At 45.4% G+C, this 27718-nt stretch overlaps 1 protein-coding gene across 1 annotated transcript; it reads right to left on the bottom strand.

Moving 5' to 3' along the window:
* Nucleotides 1-6153: 6153 nt before the first annotated feature.
* On the bottom strand, nt 6154-26270 carry LOC125546255 (indole-3-acetaldehyde oxidase-like). The gene is made up of 6 exons (XM_048710465.1): nt 26006-26270; nt 9221-10846; nt 8787-9049; nt 8459-8668; nt 8138-8356; nt 6154-7977 (listed from the first exon to the last, which is right to left on the bottom strand). Exons 1-6 carry the CDS (start codon nt 26160-26162, stop codon nt 6424-6426), a joined length of 4029 nt encoding a protein of 1342 aa, XP_048566422.1. The 5' UTR covers nt 26163-26270; the 3' UTR covers nt 6154-6423.
* Between the last annotated feature and the right edge of the window lie 1448 nt (nt 26271-27718).

Here is a 27718-nt window from a genome sequence, read left to right on the forward strand (position 1 = left end):
GCGACAGGAGGTCCAAAATAACTTTTTGTGGACCACACTCTTTATTCCGAGCCTGTAATATGCCATTTTTCCTCTGATCCCGACCCCGAGCATGTCAAATAGCCGGGTGCATGGTTTCTTTCTTTTTATTATTATATATATATATATACATAAATTTATCATTGGCACATCGCTCCGTTCTCAGTAAGTCTCATCTAAATCAATCTTTCATACTATTTCAACAATAAGTACGGCCTTAATGGCTGCTCGGCAGATACACCTCGGCATACCCTGCCAGGGGCTCAGCATGGGAACGAATGAGCTGCCAGTAAATGTCCGAACAGCTCTATAGCGTACTTCGGCGTCGCAAGTTTGGCCTTATATGCATCAGCTCCAAATCATTGTCTTGGGTTAATAGTTGGGTTGCCCGGCTCTTGTGTTTGCTACCCTACGTTCCGCTCTATCGGCTAGGGTAGTAAAGGGAGAACTATTGCGATTGTGCCCTGGCCTAGACCGGATGAGCACCTCAGTAGAGAAAGCCGAAAACTGATTGTCATGATGCGGCGAGTGTTGGTCAACCACTTGATGACTTATTGGAATCCTTAGCGATTCTCCGTGTAACACGAAGGATCCTTTTCAGATCAGATATGCAAGGCACCACACGCCGCATACACACCAGGGGCTATGTCATAGCCCCACCATAAAACTCCTATGGTTAAGTGAAAGTGTTAACGCATTATAGTCCGATTTCCTGGTTCACCACATTATCACCTCCTTCATGGACCAAGACGTTGGATAAAGAGTGATTAAATGCTTTGCCGAACACCCATGTACTTCCTACGAGGGGGCTGAAGCCGACGACTGGAAAACTTTCATATTATATTAAAACAACCGCAAAGGAGGAATTCAAGCTTTCGAGCAAAACATAAATAGATTAACCATAAAGTTGTCTTTTACAATCATCATACACCTCACTCGAACACTATGTTTTTCGAGCACTGACCCTCTATCAAGCGGGCGGCCTCCAGGACGTCTTCAAAATAGCTCTCCGGTTCCGGGCGGTCCCTGCCTCCAGGTGGACCCGTCGTGGCAACATCGATGGCCTTCATCTTTCCCCAGAATGTCTTGACTCGGGCAAGGGCCATCCGTGCACCTTCAATGCACGCCGATCGCTTCACAGCATCGATTCGCCGGAACCATGTCGACAAGCTTCTGCACCAAACCGAAATAGCTACTCGGCACAGGCTCAGTTGGCCACAGCCGGATTATAACATCCTTCATGGCAGCGCCAGATACCCTATGAAGTTCGACCCATTGGGACATCTGTTCATTGAGCAGCAGCGGGCTCTTACACGCACCAAATTGTGACCAAAAAAGCTTCTCCGTTGCATATCCAGCTCGCACTTGGTAATACCACGTTGCATCGGAAGAACTCTTTTGCAAGTCCAAATACTCGTCCGGAGAACTCCACACTTGGTTCAGCTGAGCATAGTCCGGGTCGCCGAACTTAGTCTGTAGCAGAAAGGGCTTTCCAGCCACTATCTCTTTCGTCTGCCGAACCTCCTCATGGAGTGCTCTGGACTTTGATCGCGCTTCTCTTGCCTCCTGGCGGGCCTTGTCCGGGTCAGCCGTTAAGGCTTCATTCTCCTTCTCAAGAAATTCGCAGCGGCCAGTAGCATTCTCCAAAGAGAGTGTGATCATGGATACCTTCTCCTCGCCCTGACATCCCGCAGCTTGTTCGGCCTTCAGTTCAACCGATGCCTCTTTAGCAGCAGCATCACTAAGCCGGACCCGCTCCCTGGCCCGGACTAGCTCCGCCTGAAGGGCCTCCACGGCGGCAGCACCATCTGCATTTTATGAACATTTAATATAAAGCACCTTCCCGCGTCAAGCACACTGGTGTAAAGAATGCTCGAAATGCATACCTTGCGAGTCGTCAAGATGCCTGTTGATCAATGCAATGTCATCCTCCACAATATCTAGCTTTTGCTGGAGTGCGGCCACTTCCGTATTCCGGGCAGCCACAGGAGGGGCAGCAACCTGTATTTCAAATTAAACCAAGGTTAATACCTGAGCATATCTCTTTGATCCTCCGATCGCTTCCTTCGGAAGACAATCCGAGTCTCGGGGGCTACTGCATATACAACAGGTGCATTCTGTCAATAAAATTCCATTGACAAAACTACATCACAAACCTCAAAACCTCTCAGAAGGCTCGTAAAGGCCTCGTTCAATCCACTCTTCGCGGATAGAACCCTTTTGACCACCGTAGCCATCAAGGTACGGTGCTCTTCTGAAATGGATGCTCGTCGTAGCAAGCCCATCAGCATATCCGACGCTCCTGGGTCTTCGGAAACCGCCGCCGGAGTATGACACTCCTGTGAAGGAACCTGCTTACTTGCCTCCAGAGTCGTCTCCGGCTGCAAACTGTACGGTTCGTAGACGCCGGTGTTGATCCCGGAACCTCGAGTGATAGAGGCACCGCCTTCGGGTAACACGTCCTTCACTTCCTGTACTACTTGGTGTTCAGGAGGAGCCCGTCAGGACGATACCTCGGTATCATCTCCCTTGTGGGGTGATGTGGCCGGAGGAAGCGTGTCACTCTCCATCATCTCCGGAAGAAGATCTCCGGAGGAGGAGAACGGTTGAGAAGCACTAGGCATTAACATGCGTGGATGAACATATATCGGATGATTACTTCACTAATAGGAAAAGAATGAGGTGCGTTTAAAGTACCCCAGCCTCGCTTAAGGTCTGCCTCGAGGCTCGTCCTCATCATCAAACTCTACGACAGCCTTGCACACCCGACCCAAGCCGCTCGACGACGGCATTTTTCCTCTCTTGGAAGGCTTCCCCTCCTGATCTTTGGAGGCAGCCCTCTTCTTGCCCTGGAGGGCCCCCTCTGCACTCTTGCCCTTGGGCAAAAGGACTTCGGTTTCCCCGAATGCAGCCACCTGGTACTGTGTCGGAATCAGCATTCTCGTCAGCAGGTCGGTCGCAGGGCCTTCGGGAAGAGGCGTCGGACACCAGATTAGCGCCGCTTTATTTATCCAGTCCTGTACAGGGACGGATTTTTTCAGTATCTTGATTGATATATACCTGAATGGAAGATGCTCGGATGTCGCATACTTACCGAAGTGCCCGGATGATTGCAGTCAAGGCCAACGTCTTCAGTGGTGTCCGGCCATTGCTCTCGTTCCCCAAAATATAATTTCCACATTCCTTCATGAGTAGTGCTGAATAAGTGATGTAGAGTCCGCCGCCCTTCTGGGTTAAAGTCCCACATACGAAGAGGCTACCGCTGACATGGCAGGATCTGGCGGACTAGCATTATTTGAACGACGTTCGCAAGATCGATGCCCTTCTCGGTAAGGCTTCGAATGTGTCTTTGCAGAGTCTGCACTCCATTGGCGAATCCCCAGTCCAATCCCTTGTTGACCCACGAAGCGAGCTGAATTGGAGGGCCGGGTCGGAACGCAGGTGTTGCCGCCCACTTGGGGCCTCGTGGCTGGTTGATATAAAACCACCCCTGCTGCCATGGGTCGGAAGATTTGGCGAAAGATCTTTCGAGCCAAACAGCGCCGGCCTGCTTGCCCATTATGACGCTGCCGCACTCTGCCTGCTCCTCTTCTGCCACCTGCGGCCTCACATTAAAGGTCTTGAGCCACAAACCAAAGTGCGGAGGAGTCCGGAGTAAGGCCTCACACATGACAATAAATGTCGAGATGAGGAGAATAGAGTCCGGGGCCAGATTGTGAATAGTTATCAACAAGTTGGGCTCGTGAGGTATTATATTCTCTGCCATTATTTACACATGTTCGGATATACTTCGTCTGAAGACTATTCTGGAGTTCGGAAGGAGGGAACCCGCCTTGCAATGTCGAAGACAAATCTGCGCGTTGGACTCCTCGTCATTGAAGCCAGGTTCAGGGGCTACTGAGGGAGTCCTGGACTTAGGGGTCCTCGGGCGTCCGGCCTGTTATCTATGGGCCGGACTGATGGGCTGTGGAGATCGAAGACCATACTCGTGTCCGGATTGGACTCTGCTTGGCGTGGAAGGCAAGCTTGGCGACCGAAGATTCCTTTTTATGTAACCGACTCCATGTAAACCCTAGATCCCCTCGGTGTCTATATAAACCAAAGGGGTAGTCCGGAAAGGACACCACATATACACATTACCATATTCATAGGCTAGACTTCTAGGGATTAGCCATTACGATCTCGTGGTAGATCAACTCTTGTAACACTCATATTCATCAAGATCAATCAAGCAGGAAGTAGGGTATTACCTCCATAGAGAGGGCCCGAACCTGGGTAAACATCGTGTCCCCTGTCTCCTGTTACCATCGATCCTAGACGCACAGTTTGGGACCCCCTACCCGAGATCCGCCGGTTTTGACACCGATAACTGGGCGTTCGCAACCTCCCTTAGCCCGCCAGCATGCTGTAAGTACTTCCCCCTTATCTTCTTTCTCTCTAACTTTCTCGGTTTATTTTTAACATTGCCCACTTAGAAACAACCTAAATTTTGTAGGCATATAAGGCCTTTGTCGAGCATAGGAATCTCGAGGTGCGGGAGTACTTGCAACGAGTGAAGGCAAACGATGATTACAACCGTCAGATGATGACAGTTAGTTTTGCCATCTTAAAACCAAGCTAAAATTTGCACTTTCATTCCTTCTGACCTTCTAATTTGCTTGCTTAACTAACATCCAGGCTATGTTGACGTCTTGGATTAACCGCACGGATCCACCACAAATGGGACCCCCACCACCACCTGCTGGAGAACCCCCACATGTGCCCACGTTCGATGAATGGGTGGCACTAGGCAGTGAAACTCCGGTTAGTACATTTTCCCTTACAATCTCTTCATTCAACACTATCAAATCATATTTACCATTACAATCTCTTCTCAAACATGTAGGGGACCGACGGTTCCACTCCAGTCACTTCGATCTGGTAAGGAGGTGGCGGTCTTGGCAGTGGTGGTCTTGGCAGTGGCGGTCTTGGCGGTGGTGGTCTTGGCGGTGACAGTCTTGGCTGATGTCGATAATGATAGCCGTGTTGGTGCATGTCGTGTCATACTTTTCATGTTCCGTAGTTTTTATTTACAGTTCTTTAGATGACGATGATGATGTCCGTGTCTCATACTTGTGTTCATTAAGTTTCGCTGATGATGATCTTGATGACATTTAGATGACGATGATCTTTAGATGATGATGATGATGATCTTGAGATGATGATGATCTTGCTGTGATCTGTCATATTTATGTGTTGAATTTGCTGTGAAATTGAATGAAATGAACAAAACAGAGCAAATAAAAACAAAACAAAACATATCTATGCCGACGGCCTTGCCGTCGCCATAGCCATGCCCAGGAGAAACCAGGGGCTACCGCGTGGCAGTGGTATGCCGACGGCCACCACTGCCGCCAGGAGCACCCAGCGGCTGCCACGTGGTTGCGCTATGCCGATGGCATGGCCGTCGGCATAGATTTCCAGGCCGTCGACATAGCACAGCCACGCGGCAACCCATGGTTTTGGCCAGCGTTTGTGCTGGTGTCGTCTGTTGCCGTCTGGTGGTAATCTGCACCGATGGTGTTTCTATGTCGATGGGCATACGAACGCCGTCGGCATATATGCCTATACCGACTGATTTTCTGTGCCGATGGTCTGACACAAGTACGCTGATGCTATCTACGCCGACGGGTATATGCCGACGGTGGCCGTCGGCATAGGTCTAGGCCGACGGCAAGGGGCCTAGGGGGCTAGTCCGGTAGTGTAGATGGAGTGCACAACAATAAAATTAAAAATTATCATTTTGCCTAAATTTAAGTTATTACCCCATGATCTTATAACAGAAAATTTCTTAGTCGTCACTCGAAATACACCGCATATTTGATTTATCCTAAGTCAAACATTGTAAAGCCTGTCCAAGTTTATTATAGAAAAAATAATCTAAATCCGCTATAGAAAAACAATATGAAGGGAGTATGCAATCTATTTAAAAAAATGAAGGGATTATATTATGTTATTTCAAAATTAGCCCGATAATGCTGCTATTAAATTTCCTAACAATCACAAATTTGCGTGATGTTCAGCACAGAGAAATGCCTTCATTATCGATGGCTGAATGGAAACCACTACTGATATATTTGTAAAAGGAGCATAATATTGGTGCTATTTATCATCCCCATTTATTCTGGAAACAAAAATGAATCTCTGATTTGTGAATACATACAACCAAGTCGATTGTTTGTTCTTCTTATTACATCATCATCATTTGTCTTGAAAAAACACCTTGACTGGCTTTACAACATTTCATATCTACTTGTAACGACCAGCATGCAGGAACATCCATCCTTCAGAACGCCTCCGATTGAACCAACCACGTCGATAACTTTATTATGTGGCTCTTTCATTTATACTGTACACAGAACATCATCACGAGGCCTTGGACAGTAGGGTGTGGAGGTGTCTCTCGACAACGTCGAGGCCGCAGAGCTCCTTGACGTCGGCCATGGTGGCCGGCACGTCCATCTGGAACGTCAGCGGCGACTCGGCCGAGAACTCCCTCCTGGCCGCCCTGATGGCCTCCCGCATCGCGCAGTGCACCGACGCCGCCATCAGCAGCGGCGGCTCGCCAGAGGCCTTGGAGGACAGCACCCGCCTCTTCTCGCGCGCGCTGTTGATGAACTCCACGTTGAGCTGCCTCGGGATGGTGTCCACCGTCGGGATCTTGTACGTCCACGTGCCGTCGTTGATCACCAGCCCGTCGGAGTTGCTCGCGTACTCCTCGCTGGTGAAAAACCCCACGCCTTGCACGAACGCGCCCTCCACCTGGCCGAGGTCCACCGCCGGGTTCAGGCTGTGCCCGCAATCGTACAACAGGTCGCTCCTCAGGATCGTCGTCGCTCCGGTCAGCACGTCGATCTCCACCTCGCTCACTCCGGCACCGTAGTTGAGGTATTTTACGAAGGCCGGGTCGGGCGTCCAGTAGGCGTGCGCCGACAGGTTCACGCTCTCCATCGTCGCCTGGGCGATCAGGGCGCTCCATGGCGCCGGCGCGCCGGAGTTGGCCTCGATGCTCTCCTTGATGGGCTTGAGCCGCTCGACAAGTGCGGCGCATGACTCCAGGACCGCCTGGCAGCTCACCTCGGAGGTGGTGCTCCCGCCGGTGAAGCCGCCCTGGACCATGCTCAGCGAGTCGGCCTGGATCACGCGCACCTTGTCCAGGAGGACCCCGTCGGCGTCCAGCTCCGCCAGCCCGAATGCCGTCATCTGCTTCACCTTGGTGTACAGCCCCTGCCCGATCTCCACGCCGCCGACCTCCACGACGATGGAACCGTCGTTCAGGATCGACACCTTCCCGGGCGACGGCCGGAGCGTCACCTGGAACGTGATTGGCACGCACGAGATGCCGCGCTTCTTCCACTTGCTCCCGCCGTTGAACCGCTCCACCTCCGCTGCCCTGCTCCGGTACTCCGGCGACGTGGTAAGCTTGTCAAACAAGTCGACGAGGCTGTACGTGGCGGCATCCCCCGCGGCCTTCCCGTAGAACGCCGTGAGACTGTCGAAGCTGTGGAGGTTCTTCCTCCGGACAGCATTGGTGTCGGCGGCGAGCACGGACGCGACATGCTCGATGATGGCCTCCGCTATGAAGGAGCCCTGTACTTCGCCGGGCCCTCGCATCGCCGACCTGGACGACACGTTGGTCTTGCACAACTTCACATCGAAGGCCAGGGCGCCCCAGTTGTACTTCTTCAGGGAGCTGAAGATGAACCCCGGGAGCATCGGGCTCACGTCGGGGGATATACCGGCGTTGATCCCTAGGTCAACGTGCAGCGCCGTGAGCGTGCCGTCCGACTTGAAGCCGACGGAGTACTTCACCTTCATCGGGTGCCGCCCTCCCGCCATGATCATGTCCGTCTTCAGGTCAAGGTACATCCGGACAGGGCGCCGCAGCTTGAACGCTGCAAGTGCACAGGCACATGCCACCTGAGGAACACAAACAATTATTCCTCTTCCAAGATCAGAAGCTGAAAGAAAGTTCGGCATTCTTTCGTGCAGATTGTTGGACGACGTATGGTTGCATGCATCATCCTCATGCAGAGGGGGTCATCCTCCTTTTCTAAAAAAAAATTGTCTGTGGACTTACAGGGCATCCTTTTTGTGCCTTCCCACCAAAGCCGCCACCAACTCTTCTTGTGATGACACGAACATTGTGGTACGGAACGCCGAGGAGGTCCGCGATGACATTCTGTGTGATTTCCGGAGTCTGCGTTGACGAGTAGACCGTGATACAGTTATCTTCGTCCGGGATGGCCAGGGCGGTGTTGGTCTCCATGTAGAAGTAGTACTGGGATTCAAGTTTCACCTGTGGTACATCAACAAACAAGATACTAGGTTTGAGCACAAATTTGGCCTTGTCCGAAACTAAGAATTAATGTAACATCCTCCTAGATTTTAGTATTTTTACCTCTCCTGATAAGATCTTGTGATCAGCTTCAGACATCCCTTTGTCAAAGTCCCCAACTGGCTGAGGAGCCAAATATGGGGGAGTATGGAAGTAGCTGTTATGTTTAATGGCATCCTCTATTGTCAGAATCGGCGGCTCAAGATTCTCGGTGCTGTACTCGATCACAGCTTGCTTCGCCGCCATATAGGCGTACTTCTGCGTTTCAGCAATCTGAAGAACATCAAAGCCACAAAATTGCACCATAAGTTCTCGGTGAACAAACACTACTACTGCACTGCTGGTTGTTCATTTTTGTCAAATTCAGTTCAAGTCGTTAAGAAGCAAGTACCACAATGCCAACTGTTTGACCAGCAAATTCAGAAACCGGATCTCCAAAAAGCGCTTCGTCTCCGAGCATCGGGTAGCTGGTTCCGATATTCTTTCCGCCGACAGGAATGTCCTTTGCGGAGATAACCGTGATGACCTTTTGTGCAGCCAAAGATGGTTTGAAGTTGAAACCTTTTATATGAGCATGAGGGTGTGTGCCGTAGATAAATGCTCCATATAGGCAATCCTTGGGAGCAGGGATGTCATCAACATAGACAGCCTCACCTGGACAAGAAGGAATATGTCAATATGACAGAAGTTAAAGGTGCCAACAAAAATGTTGAAGAGATATATTCATGGATGAAGCACATTAGTTATAAGGTTACAATTGAAGAGATAGAGTGCAAGGTAATTGAAGTAAACACTTGGAAGTTAAAAGTATAGGATTATACATACCTGAAGCTTGTAACTCTGACCCAGCTTTCGTGATTGGCTTCCCGATTGGTTTGTATTTCTCGCTGAAAATCAGCTCTTGCCTTGACCGAATAGGTAAATTATCAGTGGCAACCTCCGGCGAGGACTCGGTGGAACCATTCGTAATAGCCTTTCTCGGTTCAATGAGGTCCTTGCCAAGTGAAGACAGGAGACTGAACAAGAAAGCCACAGCCAAGCTGACTCTGTACTCAGGGTGCGTGGTGTCTTGTGACGGTCTGATAACTTCTTTCAGCAACTGAACTGCTTCAAGTACCACAGGTGCACTCACTGATTTCCCCTTGAGGAACTCCTCAACGTTCCGAGCCCGGATGGCGACGCCGCCGTAAGCGCCAAACGCGAGGCAGATTTCCTGGATGATGAGGTCTCCCGATGCTGCATCACCTGAAGTCCTTGCCAGGAATGCAGAGTTGACATAGGACACGGCATTGCCGAACGGCCTCGGGGCTGCTCTGGAGGTCTCGAAGATGACACTATCTGAACCCCAATCAGGGACAAATATGCTGAGCAGAATGGTCTTGGCATCAAAGGGAGGCTGCTCCAGGAACTCCTCCAGCGATAGGCAGACCGTCTTGGACGCCGTGTGGATGGTGACCGTGGCGGCGGCGGCGAGGAGAAGGGTGGCGATGTCCGACGGGAACCGAAGCCGCTGCGCCATGATAAGGTTGCCACCGATTGTCGCCGTGTTCCGGACGAACGGCGAGGCCACCTTGCCGAGGTGGCCGGCGATCTTCCTGAATACCGGAGTAGTGCCGTCCGAGAAGACCTCGATTGCTTTGGAGATGGACACGGCTGCCCCGATCTCCACCCCCTTGCTGCTCCTGTCGATGACCAGCAACTCCGGAATCCCTTTGATGTCGACGTACTTTTCGTAGAGGTCTTGCTCCTTGTACACTCCGGCGCCGGTGTTGGACGCCACGATCTTGACTGCAGTTTCATCGAACCAGTTGGCGTCAAAGAGGTTGTCGAGCTCCTGGATGCTCCTGGGGTGGTACCAGCCATCGTCGCTGACGGAGCCGGCGGAGTGCTCTGGCAGCTTGCCAATGTTGGACTTGATCTCGGCCTTGAGGAACTCGGGGAATGTGCAGACAGAGCCGGCGGAGTACTGCGGCAGCTTGCCAACGTCGGCACGGTCGTCGGCGGCTTTCTTCCAGAAGGAGTTGAGGCCGAGATCCTCGAGGTCGACGTCCGCGGCGAAGCTCTTGCAGGCGTCGACGATGGGCCGGTAGCCGGTGCAGCGGCAGAGGTTGCCCGAGACGGCGTGCTCGGCCTCCGAGCAGGTGAGCCTGGAGAACCCAGCCGGCGGCGCCGGGGCGGCATGGCCGGGCTTGTCTGCCTTGACGAGCGCGGAGAAGATGGACATGCACATGCCGGGGGTGCAGAAGCCGCACTGGGAGGCGTGGAAGCCGGAGAGGCGCTGCTGGACGGGGTGGTAGCCATCACGGGTGTTGCCGATGCCCTCGCTGGTGGTCACCGAGCAGTGGCTCAGTGTGCCGAGGAGCGTCAGGCAGGAGTTGGCCGAGAACTCGGTCACCTCGTCGGTGGCCGGGTCGTACTTGGAGATGAGCACCACGCATGCGCCGCATCCACCTGCACGCAGCAACGTGACATATACATCGTAAATCAGAATCACAAACCGGCCGATTAAGATCTACTCCCTCTATCCTATAATAACTTAAAAAACGTTCTTATATTTATATTATGAGACGGAGGGAGTACTCCGGTAATCGTCGATTCTGCTAAAACGACAGCGGTTGTTCTATATACTTCAAAGTTTGTAACTGCGTGGTTGATTAAAATTAGCAAACTACATTTTACAGGAAAAGAAAGAAAGGCGATCTCGCCTCCTGCCGCCAGGGCGCCTTCGTCCGCCGCCGTCCTCCGGCGGCTCCCCTCCGCAGGTCGTCGATGGTGAGGAGAGTCACCGAATCCATGCGTGTGGATTGTTTTAGGCACTAGTTTCTTAGGGTTTTTGGGCTGTTCATCGTCATGGCTTCGGCGATGGTGATGATGACGTCGACTAATAAATTTTCAGATCCTTCCTCAACGAGGCGATTCATTTTTGGGGTGGATTTAAAAACCAGACTGTTCAAGCAAGGATGGTGCGGTAGCGGCGGCATCCTTGTGGTGGACCTCTGACCTCGGGCTCCGTCGTTGCGACGGCGTTTGCTCCAGGCCGGTGCGAAGTTTGGGAGGTAGTCCAGGAGCGGATGCAGATTATGGCCTGCATTGGCGACATCTGGAAGATGGTGGATCTGGGTTCGTGGTTTGTGGCAGGAAGGTATGATTTCCTCCTCCAACGTCTTAGTTGGGCAGGGATGCCAGATCTGGAGTTCGATATATTTGCAGTAATGCAACTTTTTGTAAATACAAAATATATCCTACCTAGCAGTATAAATAATTTCTACATGCTTATTAAATATCACCATCTACAAAACGGTACATATGTAACCGATGCATTATTATTTTTCCATGGGAACATAAATTTATATCAAATGAAAGATGCTTATGAACCGTGATTATTCTAATCACACGATATAAGTTTATGTACACCATAAAAAAAATTAGACACTCTCAGATGTTGCTCTCGCATTTGCGAGAGCCAGTGTGCTAGTTTGGTAATAAGATAGGGTATTTGCACTGATTGATTCTAGTTGAACTATTATTATAATAGTGACAGTGGGATGAAAATGCAATTCAAGTTGCACTGATTAATAGGACTATCCTCCTCCTTCTCCTCCTCCTCCAAAAAGCTAGGGTTCCTGCCTCTCGTCGGCGTCGCCACAGGTCCGCCTCGTATCCGGTGGCCCTAGGGCCATAGGGGCATGGTGGATCCTGTCAAGGGCCAGCGCGAGGGCTCTGATTATAGTTGTTTCTTTCTGTTTTATTAGGGTTTGTGTCCTGCTCAGGAAGACGAGACAGCGGCGGCACCCTAAAGATGAAATAAAGTTCTTCCCGTCTAGCCCCCGTTCCAGCTGTGCGTCTAGCATCGTTGGTGGGTGTGTGAAGATGTGTCTCCGGCGGATCTATCTTTGACGGATTTGCTCGGATCTCGTCGTTGTTCGTCTACATTCGTGTGTCTTTGGGTTGGATCCTTCCGATCTACGTTATTCTTCGTCAGCGGCGGTTCCTGTTCTGGTGTGCTGGTCCTATGGGGCCTTAGCACGACGACTTCCCGGCTGTCTACTACAACAAGTTATGTCCGACTCTGGCGATGGAGGGGCGATGACGGCGGCGCGCCTTCAGCTCGCTTTAGTGCTTGTAGTCGTCGCTAGGTGGTCTATGAATTTAAATGTAATTTTTATTATTTCCAGTGTTTATTGTACTGTCATAATTAAAGATAAATAGGTCGGAAGTTTTCTAAAAAAATAAAATTAGTAGGACTAAATGGTCTTGCTACTCTATGGAATAAATGACAAAGAAACTACTGTCTCGAGGTTCGTTGACGTAATTTCAATGCTCCTTTGTGGTCAATATGTGACACAACTTGATGCCTTTCAAAATTAGTCAAGCTACACAACCACTCTTAGGCCTTGTACAATGCTAGATGTTTAGGAAGGTGCTTAGAAAAATAAACCGGATAGAAAAATAAACCGGATTTTTCTGAAGCACCAGTGTCTATTTTTACAGTAGAGACGCCTAATTAAGCGTCTGCCCTTTATAAATAAGCACCGATGCTTAAAAAAAGCTTGGTTTATTTCTCTAAACACCTTGCATTGTACAAGGCCTTATGATGAGTTACGAGTGAATCAATCGGCATTCTAACACTCTGCATTCAGTATAACATGATACATGATATTTTGTATGATTAATGCTCTTAATTGATTTCCACCATATAACATAACATCACATATGTCTGATGATTTTTTAGAAGGAAGGCATGCAAACTAGTAGCATTTTTTGTTTGTTTCTGTAAAAGAAAACTGCAAATATATGTAGATTTAAAACGAAAATAGTCTGCTGTAAAGGAGGGTAGCAACGCACGCCTCCAGAGGTTGACACGTATTCTAATCTAACGTCGTTCCATTGAATTAACGGTGAGACGAGGGCTGTGGCCTCCTGCCACATGTCAGTGCTTTGGTCCGCTCTGTCGCTATGTTCTGTGACTGTCGCTATGCCCTGGTCTCAAGGGTCTGTCACTGGATCTATAAATTTAGGCCTTCTTTGGTTCATAGGATAGGAATTTTATAGGAATAGGAAAATCATAAAAAGTGAGATGATATGTATGTTAATTCCTATAGAGAAAGAGATGTCATTTGATGTATATGATAGGATTTTTTCCACTGAGTCTAGTCTAATGTTTTTTTTCCTCCAAACCATGAAGGATTGATTCTTATCCTACATAGAAATAGGAATTCATTCCTACAAACCAAAGGGCTTCAAAGAAATTTTTTCTTTGCAAATCCTATCCTATAGAATTCATACAAAAATCCTACAAACCAAAGGAGGCCTTAGCTTCTATTTCTTGATGTTGGCTTCTTTCACGGGATCGCGATCGATGGAAACTGTTTGGCTCGCTAACTCCAGCTTCTGGTGCTTGCCGGCAGGCCAACCTGCATGAGCGGACCGAAGCCCAGCCGGCTCAACACATAAAGTGGCCTTAGGCCCAGTCGGGCACATGAGGAGAGTGGCTGGGCTTGGCCCAGTACAGAGGAAAAGGTAGCGATCTATCCACGTCGCCTCGAGAGGACGTAATAAGAGGGGAGAGAGAACATAGCGAACCGGTACGTGCCTCTCGAGTCACTTCGCGGTGGCACTCCTATGTAATTTCGCCTAACTCCCGCTTCCCTTTTTCTTGGATCGCCAGAAGTGCTGCTCCCGTTTTTTGTACGTAGATTTTCGTCAGATCCGGGAAGCTAGCTTCTCGAAGCCAGCCCGTTCGGCCCAGCTCCAACGAAAATTTAATGAAGCTGGAAGCTAGCCAACTACCGAACAAGCCTTAAATTTCAATTTTTAGCACACACCCCCTCGGTACCAATTTAGTTTGCGTTTTTGGCTTCAGTCAAAGTCAAGCTTTTCAAACTTTGACCAAGAATATAAGAAAAAAAACAATATTCATAATACCTAATGCATATGATATGAAAATCTACTTTATAACAGTTTTAATAGAATAAATTTTATATAGTGGATGTTAATAATTTTTTACAAAGTTTGACTTTGAATAAATCCAAAACGCAAACTAAATTAAACGGAGGGAGTACGCTCTGCCACACATATGAGCTACTCCCTCCGACCAGGTGCATTTGGCACCTAATGAAATTCAGAAATTCTAAATATATTAGTCGCCAATATTAGCTAGCATGGTGTGCAGTAATTAATTTTATGGGCAAACTCTAGAGAACGAGGCACTTGCGACCAGTCGTTGCAAAACAGTGAGTGCATCACCCGCAAAAAAAAAAAAAACAGTGAGTGCATGCAAATGGCGGCACTTAATTGACGCATTTGCATGCAAACAACCAGCGTGGTGGTTGGCTGCCAAAAGGCATCTCGAACAGGTTGTATCTCCATGCAAGGTAAAATGTCCATGTCATTAACCAACAAATTATCATACAACTATTCTAATAGGTTATATCTAAGCTATTCAATAGATGGTAAAAAAATAAATATGATTGCTCTTTATTTCATCTTGAACCTTGTGCAAAGGTTGTTGGTTAAGTGCATTGTCCCAAAAAGTTCATTAAGTACGCATATAAACACGTGCCAATTAATACTTTCTAGTCTAATCCATACGCACCTAGATCATGATGCATATTTTTAGACGCCCTACCCACCTGGAATCCTGGATCCCACCTGAATGGAGGGAGTACTGGTTTTTCTTAAAACGTAAACGAGCTATTTAAAACTAGCGCATGTGAGGAGAGATTTTTTTAATTGTTTAGATTTTTTATCACATGTGTCATGTGGTGCATGACGATAGAGTTAGCTAGTACTAGATCGCTATCAGGTTTTCTAATGAAAAAAGAGCAGCTTGCTTGCGGTGCTTTGTGTTACCGGGAGAACTAGGCTGCATTGATTTTGCGAAAAACTGGTGAAGAAAAAAGGATCCCTTGGCTAGGATTTCGTGTGCCTCCCGTCGATGCCGTCGCCAGTCTACCTCGTCTTCTATGGTCTTATGGTATGGACTCATAGTGGATCGCGGCCTTTGCCGGTGAGAGGGCTCCATTTTTTCATATTTTTTTGAGTTTTGTTAAGGTTTATGTCTTGCTTAGAGAGGCAAGACGACGACGGCTCTCTGCTGATGGAATAATGTTCTCCTCGCCTTGTCTCCGTTCCGATTGTGCTTCTAACATCGTTGGAGGGCATGTGAAGATTTGTCTTCGACGGATCTCATGGAATTTGGTCGGCATTTGTTTTCGGTGGATTCATGTGGATCTTGTCTTCATTCGTCTGTGTTCTTGTGTCTACAGATTAGATCTTTCTATTCTACGCTTCCCTTCACTGGCGGCGGATGTTCGCTGATCCTATGGGATCTTAGCATGACGACTTTCCGACTATCTACTATAACAAAGTTTGCCCGGCTTTGATGAGGGAGGGACGAAGACGGCGGCGCGTCTTTGGCTCGCTCCAGTGCAAGTAGTTGTCGGTAGGTCGTCTATGGACCTTGATGTATTTTTTTTATTTCTGATGTTCTTTATCTCTACTAGTATTAAAGAAGAATCGAACGTGATGGTTCAACCTTGTTCCCTCCCTCGCCCTCCTTCGATCCCCTCCGCTCCTATACGTGAAAAAAGGATCTCCTCGAACAAAAGAAAAGAAAAAGGAAAAAAAACAGCCCACATACGCACGTCGTCCCGCGAGGCGGCGTACGCCATGTCGCCGCTCCGCCGTGCTTCATCTTTATCAAGCCGCCGGGAGATGGGAAGCGGGCCCCTTCTCTGTTGATGAGGTTATACCGGAGGTTCCAGTTCGGGAGGTCAAGGTTGACCATAGCCCAAGATCCCGGGCGACGATCGGGCGACCGGCCGGTGTGATGTCCATGTTCCCATCGGCGAAGCCCCTCTGCGTGGTTGTCTTATCTGACTCCTCTGCAAGGTCACCTCCAACGCAGGTAAGCTCCCCAGTCCCCACTCCGCCTCTTCTTATCTTCGCCAGGCACGCAGCGACCCGGCTGATCCATCGTTGGCCAGCGGCAGAGGTGTTCGACGAGTTCATCCGGGGACTGCATGGAGCACCACAATGTCTCCACCCTGTCGTTGCTCAACAACGACCTCGAGAGTCGATATGACCGGCTGGGGGTTTCCCGCTTGTCGTTGAGGCCTTCCACGACTCAGTCCACGGCGCCGCCAGCTTTGGCCTGATCGGGAATTCGGGATAGAAGACGTACAACCACCCATAAGTTTCTCTTCCTTCTCCTCTCTTAACTTTTTGTAATGTCCCAAATCATCTATTTCATCATCACCAAGATACAACCATAGATGACAGTTTGCGAATGGGGAATTGGAGATACGAGGAGGAAGCAGGGGTGAGGTTCAGAGAACAAGGGAGAGAGAGTTCAGAGGGAGAGAGTGTTCAGAGAACGAGGGGGTGAGGTTCCCAGGACACACTAGCCAGCTCACAAAGCTCTCTCGCATGGATATTCTGAGCCATGCGACTTATTCCCGCTGACACAGGCGTAGGTGTGACAATTTTGTACGGTTCTCTTCTCGGTCTGATTCCTAATGGAGAATTCGAGTAAAAAACTCCAGCTTGATTTCTTAATTATGATCTGCACTAATAGTGCAGATGCATATTCTCTCAAATTGTATACGGTTCTCTTCTTGGGCTGATTCCTAATACAAAACTTGTCCTGGATCTTGATTTATTGGTTATGACGTGCACTATTATTTTTGGTCAGATTCTTCCAGCAACTTCTAATGGAGATGGGATAATAGTTCCAGGATAAAGAAGAGGTATGAGCACGGACTTCTAATACTTCTCTATAAGTTTGACATTTTTTTGGCACTTCCTGCAAAAAGAAAGTAAATCTGTCATTGTTGAGACGTAGTCCACGAGAAATTGTGCTTTTCAGTTTCGTAAACATTGTGAGAGTTTTGCTTGATCTGTAACTGAAATCTGATAGTCTTGTTGTGTTTGTTACGCCATTCTGTATGTGGAATAGTCTTCTTGTTGTGATGAATAGGCGCAGGGGCAGCAATCGGAGGAGAGCGGGGCGGATGGGGTGGAGAACGACGAGGTTACACGGATGGATATAGCAGCACATCAGAGTTAACTTCATATTTCTCGCTGACAAATATTTTGCTTTTGCTTAGTATCCCACATCATGTTAGTGCTGCATCTATCTTGTTTGTTTACTGAAACTAGGAGTAGTAGTACATCATAGTTGTTGCTGAAAATACTCCTACCATAGGTGATATTGCTTTGATCATAAATGAATTGCCGTGGAACTATATAATCTCGACGATTAGATGAAGATGATAAACACTGTCATTGTCTTGGTCGTTTGGATGATTTGGAAGGAGCGATACAACAGAGTTTTGAAGGAAAATCCTCCCATTTGGATCGCACATCGAATAAATTTAGTGTGGTGCGCACAACTGGTGTAAGGTAGGGGCCAAATTTCTTGCACACTTGTTTGTTTAACATAACCGCTCTGTTCTTCTCAGCTTATCCCATTTTTCAGAACATGTTTTGGGAGTGTCAAGCATTTATTTTCAAGGTCGACAGTTCCTCGTCGAACGGTGGATCTTTTACCAAGTATGGGGTCGCTTCAGGCAAGAGGAATAAGCTTTCCTTCGCTGCTATCTTGGTCGCATGCTCCTTTCAGCAAGAACGTAACAACTTGATGTTTGAATGGTTCAAGGCTGATGCTTTGTGCTTTGTATCTCCCTGTCCGACAAGGTTTACGGTTTGTGTTTCGGCAGTTACCTTCTTTTCCTATGTAGGTTGTGATGAGGTCGTTCTTTTCTTTTGAGCTTTGTACTCTGAGATTAGATACTATTATTTCTTCTATAATGATAAAATGCACTTCTCCTGCATGGTTTCGAAAAAATACCTCCATTTAATATTCTTACAGTTTTAATCATATATGAACTGCTAAGGAACCATACCACCTTTCTGTTTTACTGCTATGTTTTTTTACTAGCTATTTTACTTCAAGCACTCGATTTATATTTATTTTCTAAAACAAGTAGATTTATATTTATGAGCATGCACTTGCAGTTCAGTAAACTGGAGTATGGTAATTCATTCTCCATGAAGAATGACAAAAATGTTGCACCTTAATTAGGTATCTATGTTTTTAGTTAAGATTTTTTAGCACATCTTTTCCTTGATATTCATATTCACATTTAAGGTCCATACCAGTGTACCGCCAGCTATTGTTTTGACTAACTTTTGTTGGTGTGAACCAATCTCTTTGAATATTGTCAGATAGTTTTGATCATAAATGAATTGTCGCAGAACTATATAATCTCCATGATTACAATGCCTCGATTTAATATTCTTACAGTTTTAATCATATATGAACTGCTAAGGGACCATATGACCTTTTTGTTTGACTACTAAGATTTTTTTACTACTAGCTACTTTATTTGCAGTAGTCAATTTATATTGTATTTTGAAAGTAGGTTTTTATTTATCTTCATGCACTTCCAGTTCAGTAAACTGGAGTATGCATTAATTCATTCTCCATGAAGTAATGATGAAAATGTTGCACCCTAATGAGGTATTCTTTTCTATTTTTTAGTATGCTTTGTACTACAAGAGGCACTAAACATAGGACTTGTAGTGTAACCGGATCTATACATGATTAAGTATATATATACTCAAGTACCTACTGAGTCTCAGTTTTGTTTATTGCACAGACTTTGTGTGCATGCATACACAATTTTTTAGAACAATGACTATGTTGCATGCTGGTGTCCCTATGTTTCTATCCACAAGGCTATATATGTGCCTTATCATCAGAAATAAAATGAGTAATAGGGGCTGAGGAGAATGTACATTCTGTAGCTAGCTGAGCACAATGGATAATAATACATCGTATGTATGGATTCTGAACTATGTAAAGATGAGGAGTCAGAGTAATCACATGCCTTTTATTACTTTGTTGTTCATATTTCACTAGTAGAAAAAGGGTCAAATGTGAAGCACATTAGTGCCGGTTTGAATTTGAACCGACACTAATGTGTCCATTAGTGCCGGTTCCAACGGCTAGGCGGGCGGACATCATTAGTACCGGTTCGTGGGCAACCTTTAGTGTCGGTTCATGCCACAAACTGGTACTATTGAGGCTGTGTCGGGCTATGGTCAGGCTGGGGCCTCACGAACATTTTAGTACCGGTTCATGGCATAAACCGGTAATAGAGTATTTCAGTAAACTGATTTTTAGTCCCACCTCGCCAAGAGAGAGGCAGTAGGAGCGATTTATAAGCCGTGAGTGCAGAGACGATGAAGGAGAGGCGCAATGCTCACCTGCATGTTGCTTAGCTTCAAGCCTTTCGAAATAGAATCGATTGCATGGAGTTATGTGCAGTGCAGTCTACACTATTCCGAAAAGCTTGAAGCTAATTAAGCAGCATTGCACCTCTTTTTTTATTTTTAGTAACTTATTTGAACTCTGGACTTCTTGTGTTCAATATGCAGCATTCAAAGCGACGTCATCAATTTCCAACACGTTCTGACATCATTTGTTGTTTTTCAGTCATTTACCAATTTGTTTAGAGAGCTAAATGACCATGAAATTGAAAATCACTACAAAATGAAGTCTGAAAATGTTGAAACTTGGCATGGTATCATCATTTCACCCGCATAGCATGTGCGAAAGAGTAGAGAGGGTCATGGCAAAAACTGGACGCACTTCGTGTACAAACTGGACAATCTCTTTCGGAGTATCAGGGTTTCGGACGAGAACTCATCTGTTACACAGGCACTTCAATGTTTTTTAAACTTATTTGAACTTCCGACTTTTTTGCGTTCAGTATGCAGCATTCAAAGCGACATCATCAATTTCCAACACGTTCTGACATCATTTATTGTTTTTCCGTCATTTACCGATTTGCTTAGACAGCTAAATGATCGTGAAATTGAAAATCACTACAAAATGAAGTCTGAAAATGTTGAAACTTGGCATGGTATCGTCATTTCACCCGCATAGCATGTGCGAATGAGTAGAGAGGGTCACGGCAAAAACTGGACGCACTTCGTGTACAAACTGGACAATCTCTTTCGGAGTATCAGGGTTTCGGACGAGAACTCATCTGTTACACGGGCACTTCAATGTTTTTTAAATTTATTTGAACTCCACCCTTTTTTGCATTCAGTATGCAGCATTCAAAGCGACGTCATCAATTCCCAACATGTTCTGACATCATTTGTTATTTTTCAGTTATTTACCGATTTATTTAGAGAGCTAGATGATCGTGAAATTGAAAAAATCACTAGAAAATGAACTCTCAAAATATTGAAACTTGCCATAGTATCATCATTTCACCCGCATAGCATGTGCGAAATAGTAGAGAGGGTCATAAAGAAACTAAATACAAAACAAAAAACTACTTAGAAATAAATAGATGATAATAAATAAAGCAGAAAAGACAAAAACTATATAAAAAAATTACTCAAAAATAAATAATGCAGAAAAAAGTACTCAGAAATAAATAGAAGAAAATAAATAAAGCAGAAAAGAAAAAAACTATATAAAAAATTACTTAGAAATAAATAGAAGAAAATAAATAAAGCAGAAAAGAAAAAAACTATATAAAAAATTTACTCAAAAATAAATAAAAGAAAATAAATAATGTAGAAAAAAAACTATATAAAAAATTACTCAAAAATAAATAGAAGAAAATAAATAATGCAGAAAAGAAAAACTACAAAAAAATTGTTGGGGCGCTGCCCAGTGGGCCTGCCAGACCTAGGGTGTGCAACTTCAGGTCAGAAGGTCCGACAGACTCACAGGACAGCGCGCCATAGTTAGGCTCAGAGGCCTGCTATATAGAGGAGTTCGAAGGAGCAGCCACGGCTGGGTTTTATAAATCAGTGCGGCTGCCCTTCGCTCGGCGAGGTGGGACTAAAACATTGTGTACCGCGGTTGGCAGCGCAACCCCTTTAGTACCGGTTCGTGGCTCCAACCGGTACTAATGGGGGCCTTTAGTACCGGTTGGAGCCACAAACCGGTACTAAAGGGGTCCGCTTCCCGCCGCTTGACCTGGACAAAATTGGCCTTTAGTACCGGTTGGTGGCTCCAACCGGTACTAAAGGTCCCTCCTATATATATGACACTTACGAAAAATTCAGTTTTCATCCGTCGTCCGTCTTCTATCCAACGAAATCGCCCGATATCGTCGCCGCCGTCGTCCATCGCGTGCCGCCCTCGCCGCCACCGCCGCGCGCCGTCGCCCCCTCCGCCCGTCGTCGCCGTCCCCGCCGCGCGCCGTCGTCCCTGCCGCGCGCCGTCGTCCCCGTCGCCCCCGCCGCCGCCCCGTACTATGTCGCCATCTCGATCGCGTCGTCGCCCCCGCCGCCAGTCGTCGCCGTCCCCGTCGCGTCGCCATCTCGCGCCGGCGCCCGTAGGCCGTCGCCCAACGCTCGTACACACACATACAGACACACACACACACAAACACACATATTTTTTTTACTTATTTTCTTTTTCTGTTGTTTAGATTAATGTTAGATGAATTACGTAGATAAAAATGTTAGAATGTTAATTAATGTTAGATGAATCAGATAGAAAAGTTGTTAAATAGTCATGTCAATTGTTAGATGAATTAGCTAAATATTAAAAAAATACTATGCAATGCAGACACATACACCTATTTTGAATGCAAAACTTGGCAAGCACTATGCAAGGCTTATGCATTTGAGCATGATATGGTTATCACCTTTGATATTCGTCCGGAAGATAATATTGAAGGTAATAGAGACATCTAGGTCGATGTGCCGACACCTCCAGTTCTACCATTATGTGAGTTTCTCAACCATATTTATATCTTCGATATTTTTTATTCAAAAATAGTTGACAAGTAATTTTTATTGACAACTTATTTCCAATTTAGCAAACATGTCCGGCGTTTGATAGACAGGACCGTCCACTGTCCCGGGGCTGAACTAAACTGCGAGGAGACAAGTCATTATGTTTCATGGATTGAGGATCTTGTTGCTGTCAAGACAATTTTTTTGAATGCACTTAGAAATGTTAGTACTCAAAATATGCGACCAATATTGTTCGTACTGAACTACGGTCACATATATTTAGGAAAGATGGTAAGATTTCTACTATTTCTCCTCAGTGCTTCTTTTGCATACATTATTATTTTTAAGCTAAACTTTATTTTGCTAAGTATGTTACTATATGATGTTCTTCAACAGGGACTCCCGATAAATGTTGTGCCTGATTGGATCGAGACTAAAGGTATCATGAATATTGTTAGCTTACGGCCAAGATATCCTACAATTCATTTAGTGCATTGAGGATTTCTAATAGCGAGGAATGCTTAATAGTAAAAGACTGGAGCAAAATTGTGAACGATCGCATAGAAGTACTAGGGGGCAGCAATCAGAAGCGCAACCCACGATTAGGAGACAGGTTCATCTGCATGCTCCAATATGATGAATCAGGAAAGCTATACATGTTCTATGTTATTTTACCTGAGAGAGAGCAGCAGGAGTGATTAGCTAGTTCATGCTCTTAGTACTTGTCCTTTCATGTCCGTGTTCTTCTTCGTCCTGAACTTAATCTTAAAGTGTGATTTGCTTTTGTGGTGTTATGAACGCTTATAATATCATTATAATGAATGTTTCTTCTTTAAGCTAGTGTTGGTGGTGATTAGATAACAGTAATGACTATATGATGATTAAGTAGTGGTAATGAGACGACTATATATAATGATTTTTAGCTAGCTATGAAAACTGTTGTTTGTGATGATATATATGATGCAAGAGTTTTTATATTAATATGACGATGATGAGTTATTATATCATTTATGAAAGAAAACGCAGATTAGTTTCAACTGGATGGATTCTAGCTAAGTGATCAAGTATATGCCATATTCATATTACCTCAGTCACTTAATTAGGTGATCAAGTATAATATGGATATGGCATATACTTGATGACTTAGCTAGGATCCACATGCATCCAGTCAAACTAATCTGCGGTAGTTTCACCTAATGACTTAACAACTCATTATAATGTAAAACAATCACTAAATTAAATTGAAAACACAAAATTAAAGTAAAAAGAAAAAATAAAATCAAAACACATCCGAACATTTAGTATCGGTTGGTGTTATCAACCGGTACTAATGTCCTACACGCCGCCGGAGCTGGCTCGTGCCACGTGGTTGCCCTTTAACGTCGATTCGTGCGGAACCGGTACTAAAGGGAGGGGGACCTTTAGTCCCCACACTTTAGTGCCGGTTACCGAACTGGCACTAAAAGGCCTTACGAACTGGTGCTATAGCCCGGTTCTGCACTAGTGTTTAGAACTAGAGAGAGGGAAAGACGGAGTTGCTAGCTCATACTACTTGAGACTGAAGGTCATTTTTCTATATAGTACCACATATGATGGCATGTAGTTCTTGTATATACATATACTTGAGATGTTTTGGATAAAGTTGGAGCCATGAATCTAAGCTTAGCTTTTTTATTACTTTATTCCTTATTATTTTTGGGGAACAATAATATAGCATGATGTAGTTCTTGTATATACATATACTTGAGATGTTCTTTGAGCGGAGTATCCCTGGTCTTAAAACTTCTTGAGCCCCATAAACAGAAATGACAAAGTGATAGCGCTAATAAGGTGAATCCAAAGCTAGATTCATGGGGTGGTTGTTGATTTTTCATTCTGAGTTGTGTTTCGTTTACATTAAACTTTTCCCATTCCCTTCACCCCTGCCGAGACATTGGTTGATGTGAAGCCCAGAACAAATTCAATTGCACAATTATCCACATTAATTAGTGTGGGTTGCAGGGATGTTGCGATTGTCACATGTCCTCCTTGATTTAAGGCGTGCCCTTCACATGTAAGCATTTCTTGCAGGAAACAACAAGAGCTCCCAACTATTCACTAGACTAGGAAGAAATGCATACATAAAAAGGAAGCTATTGCAAGCGCACAGATGAGGATGAGACAGAGAAGTAGCCCAGCATGAGAAAGATTGTCATCATATTTTATCTTCTTGTATTTCAGGTGGCACTTAGGTGTGGGGAAATGGACATGGTGATTCCTAGGAAGGGAGTTGAGTGGGAGCAAGACATAGAACTTTGTGAACGAATTTAAATTCTGAAGGGAAAGGCATTTCGCAATACAGGGCCGGAAAACTTCACTCTAGGTTGTATATAAACAATCTAGCAACTAATATGCACTTAGTTTATTTTTTACATGTCTCTTTATGGTTCAAATTATGTTTAGTGGGCAAGCATATATCGACCAAATTATGTTCAGTTCTTATATTATTATCAGATTCTAGAACGAATGTATCCATCTTTTAGTTTTCATCTTCCCAACTGAGTATTCTTTTGCTTCACTCCCTTTGATGAGTGAGTTACCACAATAAATTCAGGTTTGGAAATACATGAACCTGTCGTTTGAATGGTCTAGTTAATCGAAAATATGAACTTTCATAGAAACATACACCAACACATGAGCATTAGCTATCCGTACAAAAAGCAAAAATGGCACACATCGTACACGCTAACATATCATTGCCATATTGGACTTTTCTGGAGTGAAGTAGAGTGACGGCATTGAAGCTAGAGCAAAGGATTGGTTTGAGATAAAACAGGTTGAAGAAGGAGCAACATTTGTCTTGTTGGTAGGGTAACCTGTCGTTTGAATGGTCTAGTTAATCGAAAATATGAACTTTCATAGAAACATACACCAACACATGAGCATTAGCTATCCGTACAAAAAGCAAAAATGGCACACATCGTACACGCTAACATATCATTGCCATATTGGACTTTTCTGGAGTGAAGTAGAGTGACGGCATTGAAGCTAGAGCAAAGGATTGGTTTGAGATAAAACAGGTTGAAGAAGGAGCAACATTTGTCTTGTTGGTAGGGTAACCTGTCGTTTGAATGGTCTAGTTAATCGAAAATATGAACTTTCATAGAAACATACACCAACACATGAGCATTAGCTATCCGTACAAAAAGCAAAAATGGCACACATCGTACACGCTAACATATCATTGCCATATTGGACTTTTCTGGAGTGAAGTAGAGTGACGGCATTGAAGCTAGAGCAAAGGATTGGTTTGAGATAAAACAGGTTGAAGAAGGAGCAACATTTGTCTTGTTGGTAGGGTAACCTGTCGTTTGAATGGTCTAGTTAATCGAAAATATGAACTTTCATAGAAACATACACCAACACATGAGCATTAGCTATCCGTACAAAAAGCAAAAATGGCACACATCGTACACGCTAACATATCATTGCCATATTGGACTTTTCTGGAGTGAAGTAGAGTGACGGCATTGAAGCTAGAGCAAAGGATTGGTTTGAGATAAAACAGGTTGAAGAAGGAGCAACATTTGTCTTGTTGGTAGGGTATGGTGTCCCGTGGCAACAGTTGATGAATAGATCGAAAGTTATTTTTAAAAAATACTGCAAAAAACTGAATCAAAGAAACCAGGTCATGAAATCAAGCACTAGCAGAAATCGAAGACGACGCATATATTCAGCTCACATCCTCGGGTCGACCGATAAATAAACTAACTAGTGAGTTAAGCTAAGCTCCCCCGCAAAAAAAAAAGGTTAAGCTAAGCAAGCTCTTGGAGATGGATGCATGGAGCAACTCACCTTCGCCGCAGCTGATCTTTGGCCCCCGGACGGGCGTCTTGGTGCGGAGGAACTCCAGCAGCGTCATGGACGGGTGGACGTCCGCCCCCGCCGCCTCGCGCCGCACGCCGTTCAGGGCCAGCACCACCACCCTCGCCGTCTCCTTCCCCATCTCCATCTCAACCCAACCCAAGAACGTGCTTTCCTTTTGATTTTTTTTTTTCTAGTTGTTTGGATCGCACGTGGTGAGCAACTGTCCTTTCTTCTATGTACTAATATGGTCAAGCTAGGCACAGCTAGCTATATTATATACTCCGTAGTACTTCCTCCATTCCATAATATAGTATTTTCTCTATTCATGTGTTTTAACTTTGATCGTAAATTTAACTATCAAAATCTTGCGGTGGGAGCAAAAATTATATCAGTGAATTCGTATTAAAAAAAGTTTTCAATTATATAATTTTTTCTCCCGTCGCAATTAGTCTTATTGGTTAAATTTATGATTAAAATTAGATCATAGAAAATGCGAGCACACTATATTTTAGAATGGAGGAAATAGTATATATGCAGTGACTCGATCGGGGAAGGAGGAGTGGAAGGGAAATAGGATGGACCGGTGAGGCATACTTTTACTTTCTGTTTAAGACGAGTGACAGAGATTCGTGCTGTCCGCGTGCATGTGCCGCTGTCGGAGGCCACAGCTCGCCCAATCAGGAGGCAGCGCAAGGCAGCACACGGATTGTGTGTTTTCTGTGACTCTTTCTTGGCCGTCCGATCAGATCAGATTGGTGAGTGGCTCTGAATTTAGTGTTGCCTGTAGAAAACTTAATGCTTGTTGACTCTATCCGGTGAGTTTATCTCATACTTCATTCGTCCAAAAATACTTGTTTTAAAAATTAGATAAAATGAAGTCTAGATATATTTATTTCGAAGACAAGTATTTTGAAGAAAGTACTATTTGGAATGGGTGTCGGTTGGTATACTACTGGAGGATTCCAATCTATTCTAATTTTTATTTATAAATATGCAAACATAAAAGAACCCTGCTATACACACGACACGGCACACATGATTTGTGGACGACGCTTAAGTTAACACCATGTGTTTCTCAAAAAAAAAAACACACACATGTGATGCTCTGCAGCAGCACTGGTCAACCGTTGGATATGACTGTCGTCTACACGTGGTGTGTGCAGTTTTATCTGCACAACAATTTCGTTGATAAAAATAGTTTCCCAAAGGTTTTTTTATGCAAACAAAATTGCCTTATCATCTTTGCAACTTGTTGAACTTGTCAATACATTTAATGTATTGATATTTTTTGGTTGCAACGAATAATGTTGCAGGGTATTTTGATGGCGAGTGAGGACGAATAGGACCACGGGCCCATACTCAACAAGCCATGTGGCGTTGATGAAGCCAGAGACGTGTCTTTATGTTCTGCTGTAAAGTGAGACCATTAAGTTGTGCACACGTTATTTTAAAGCTCTCACAGAATTAAACTGAAAGGACTTTAGTTTTTGCCATCTATATATTTTTCGTACATGCACACATTATCGCTCGTGCGTGGAAAATATCAGAACCAAAAAAGTCCGCTTAGCCCCCGTGAATGACAAGCAACTTTCCAATAAAAACACAAGTTTTTTTCCTATTACAGTTTGTTTTTTATAGTGATGGTCCATCCGGTAATTGCCTGTGGTGACCGAGCTCCAATGAGGCCTCCAAATTCAAAAT

Source organism: Triticum urartu, chromosome 3 (genome assembly GCF_003073215.2).
Source record: "Triticum urartu cultivar G1812 chromosome 3, Tu2.1, whole genome shotgun sequence".
Lineage (NCBI taxonomy): Eukaryota > Viridiplantae > Streptophyta > Magnoliopsida > Poales > Poaceae > Triticum > Triticum urartu.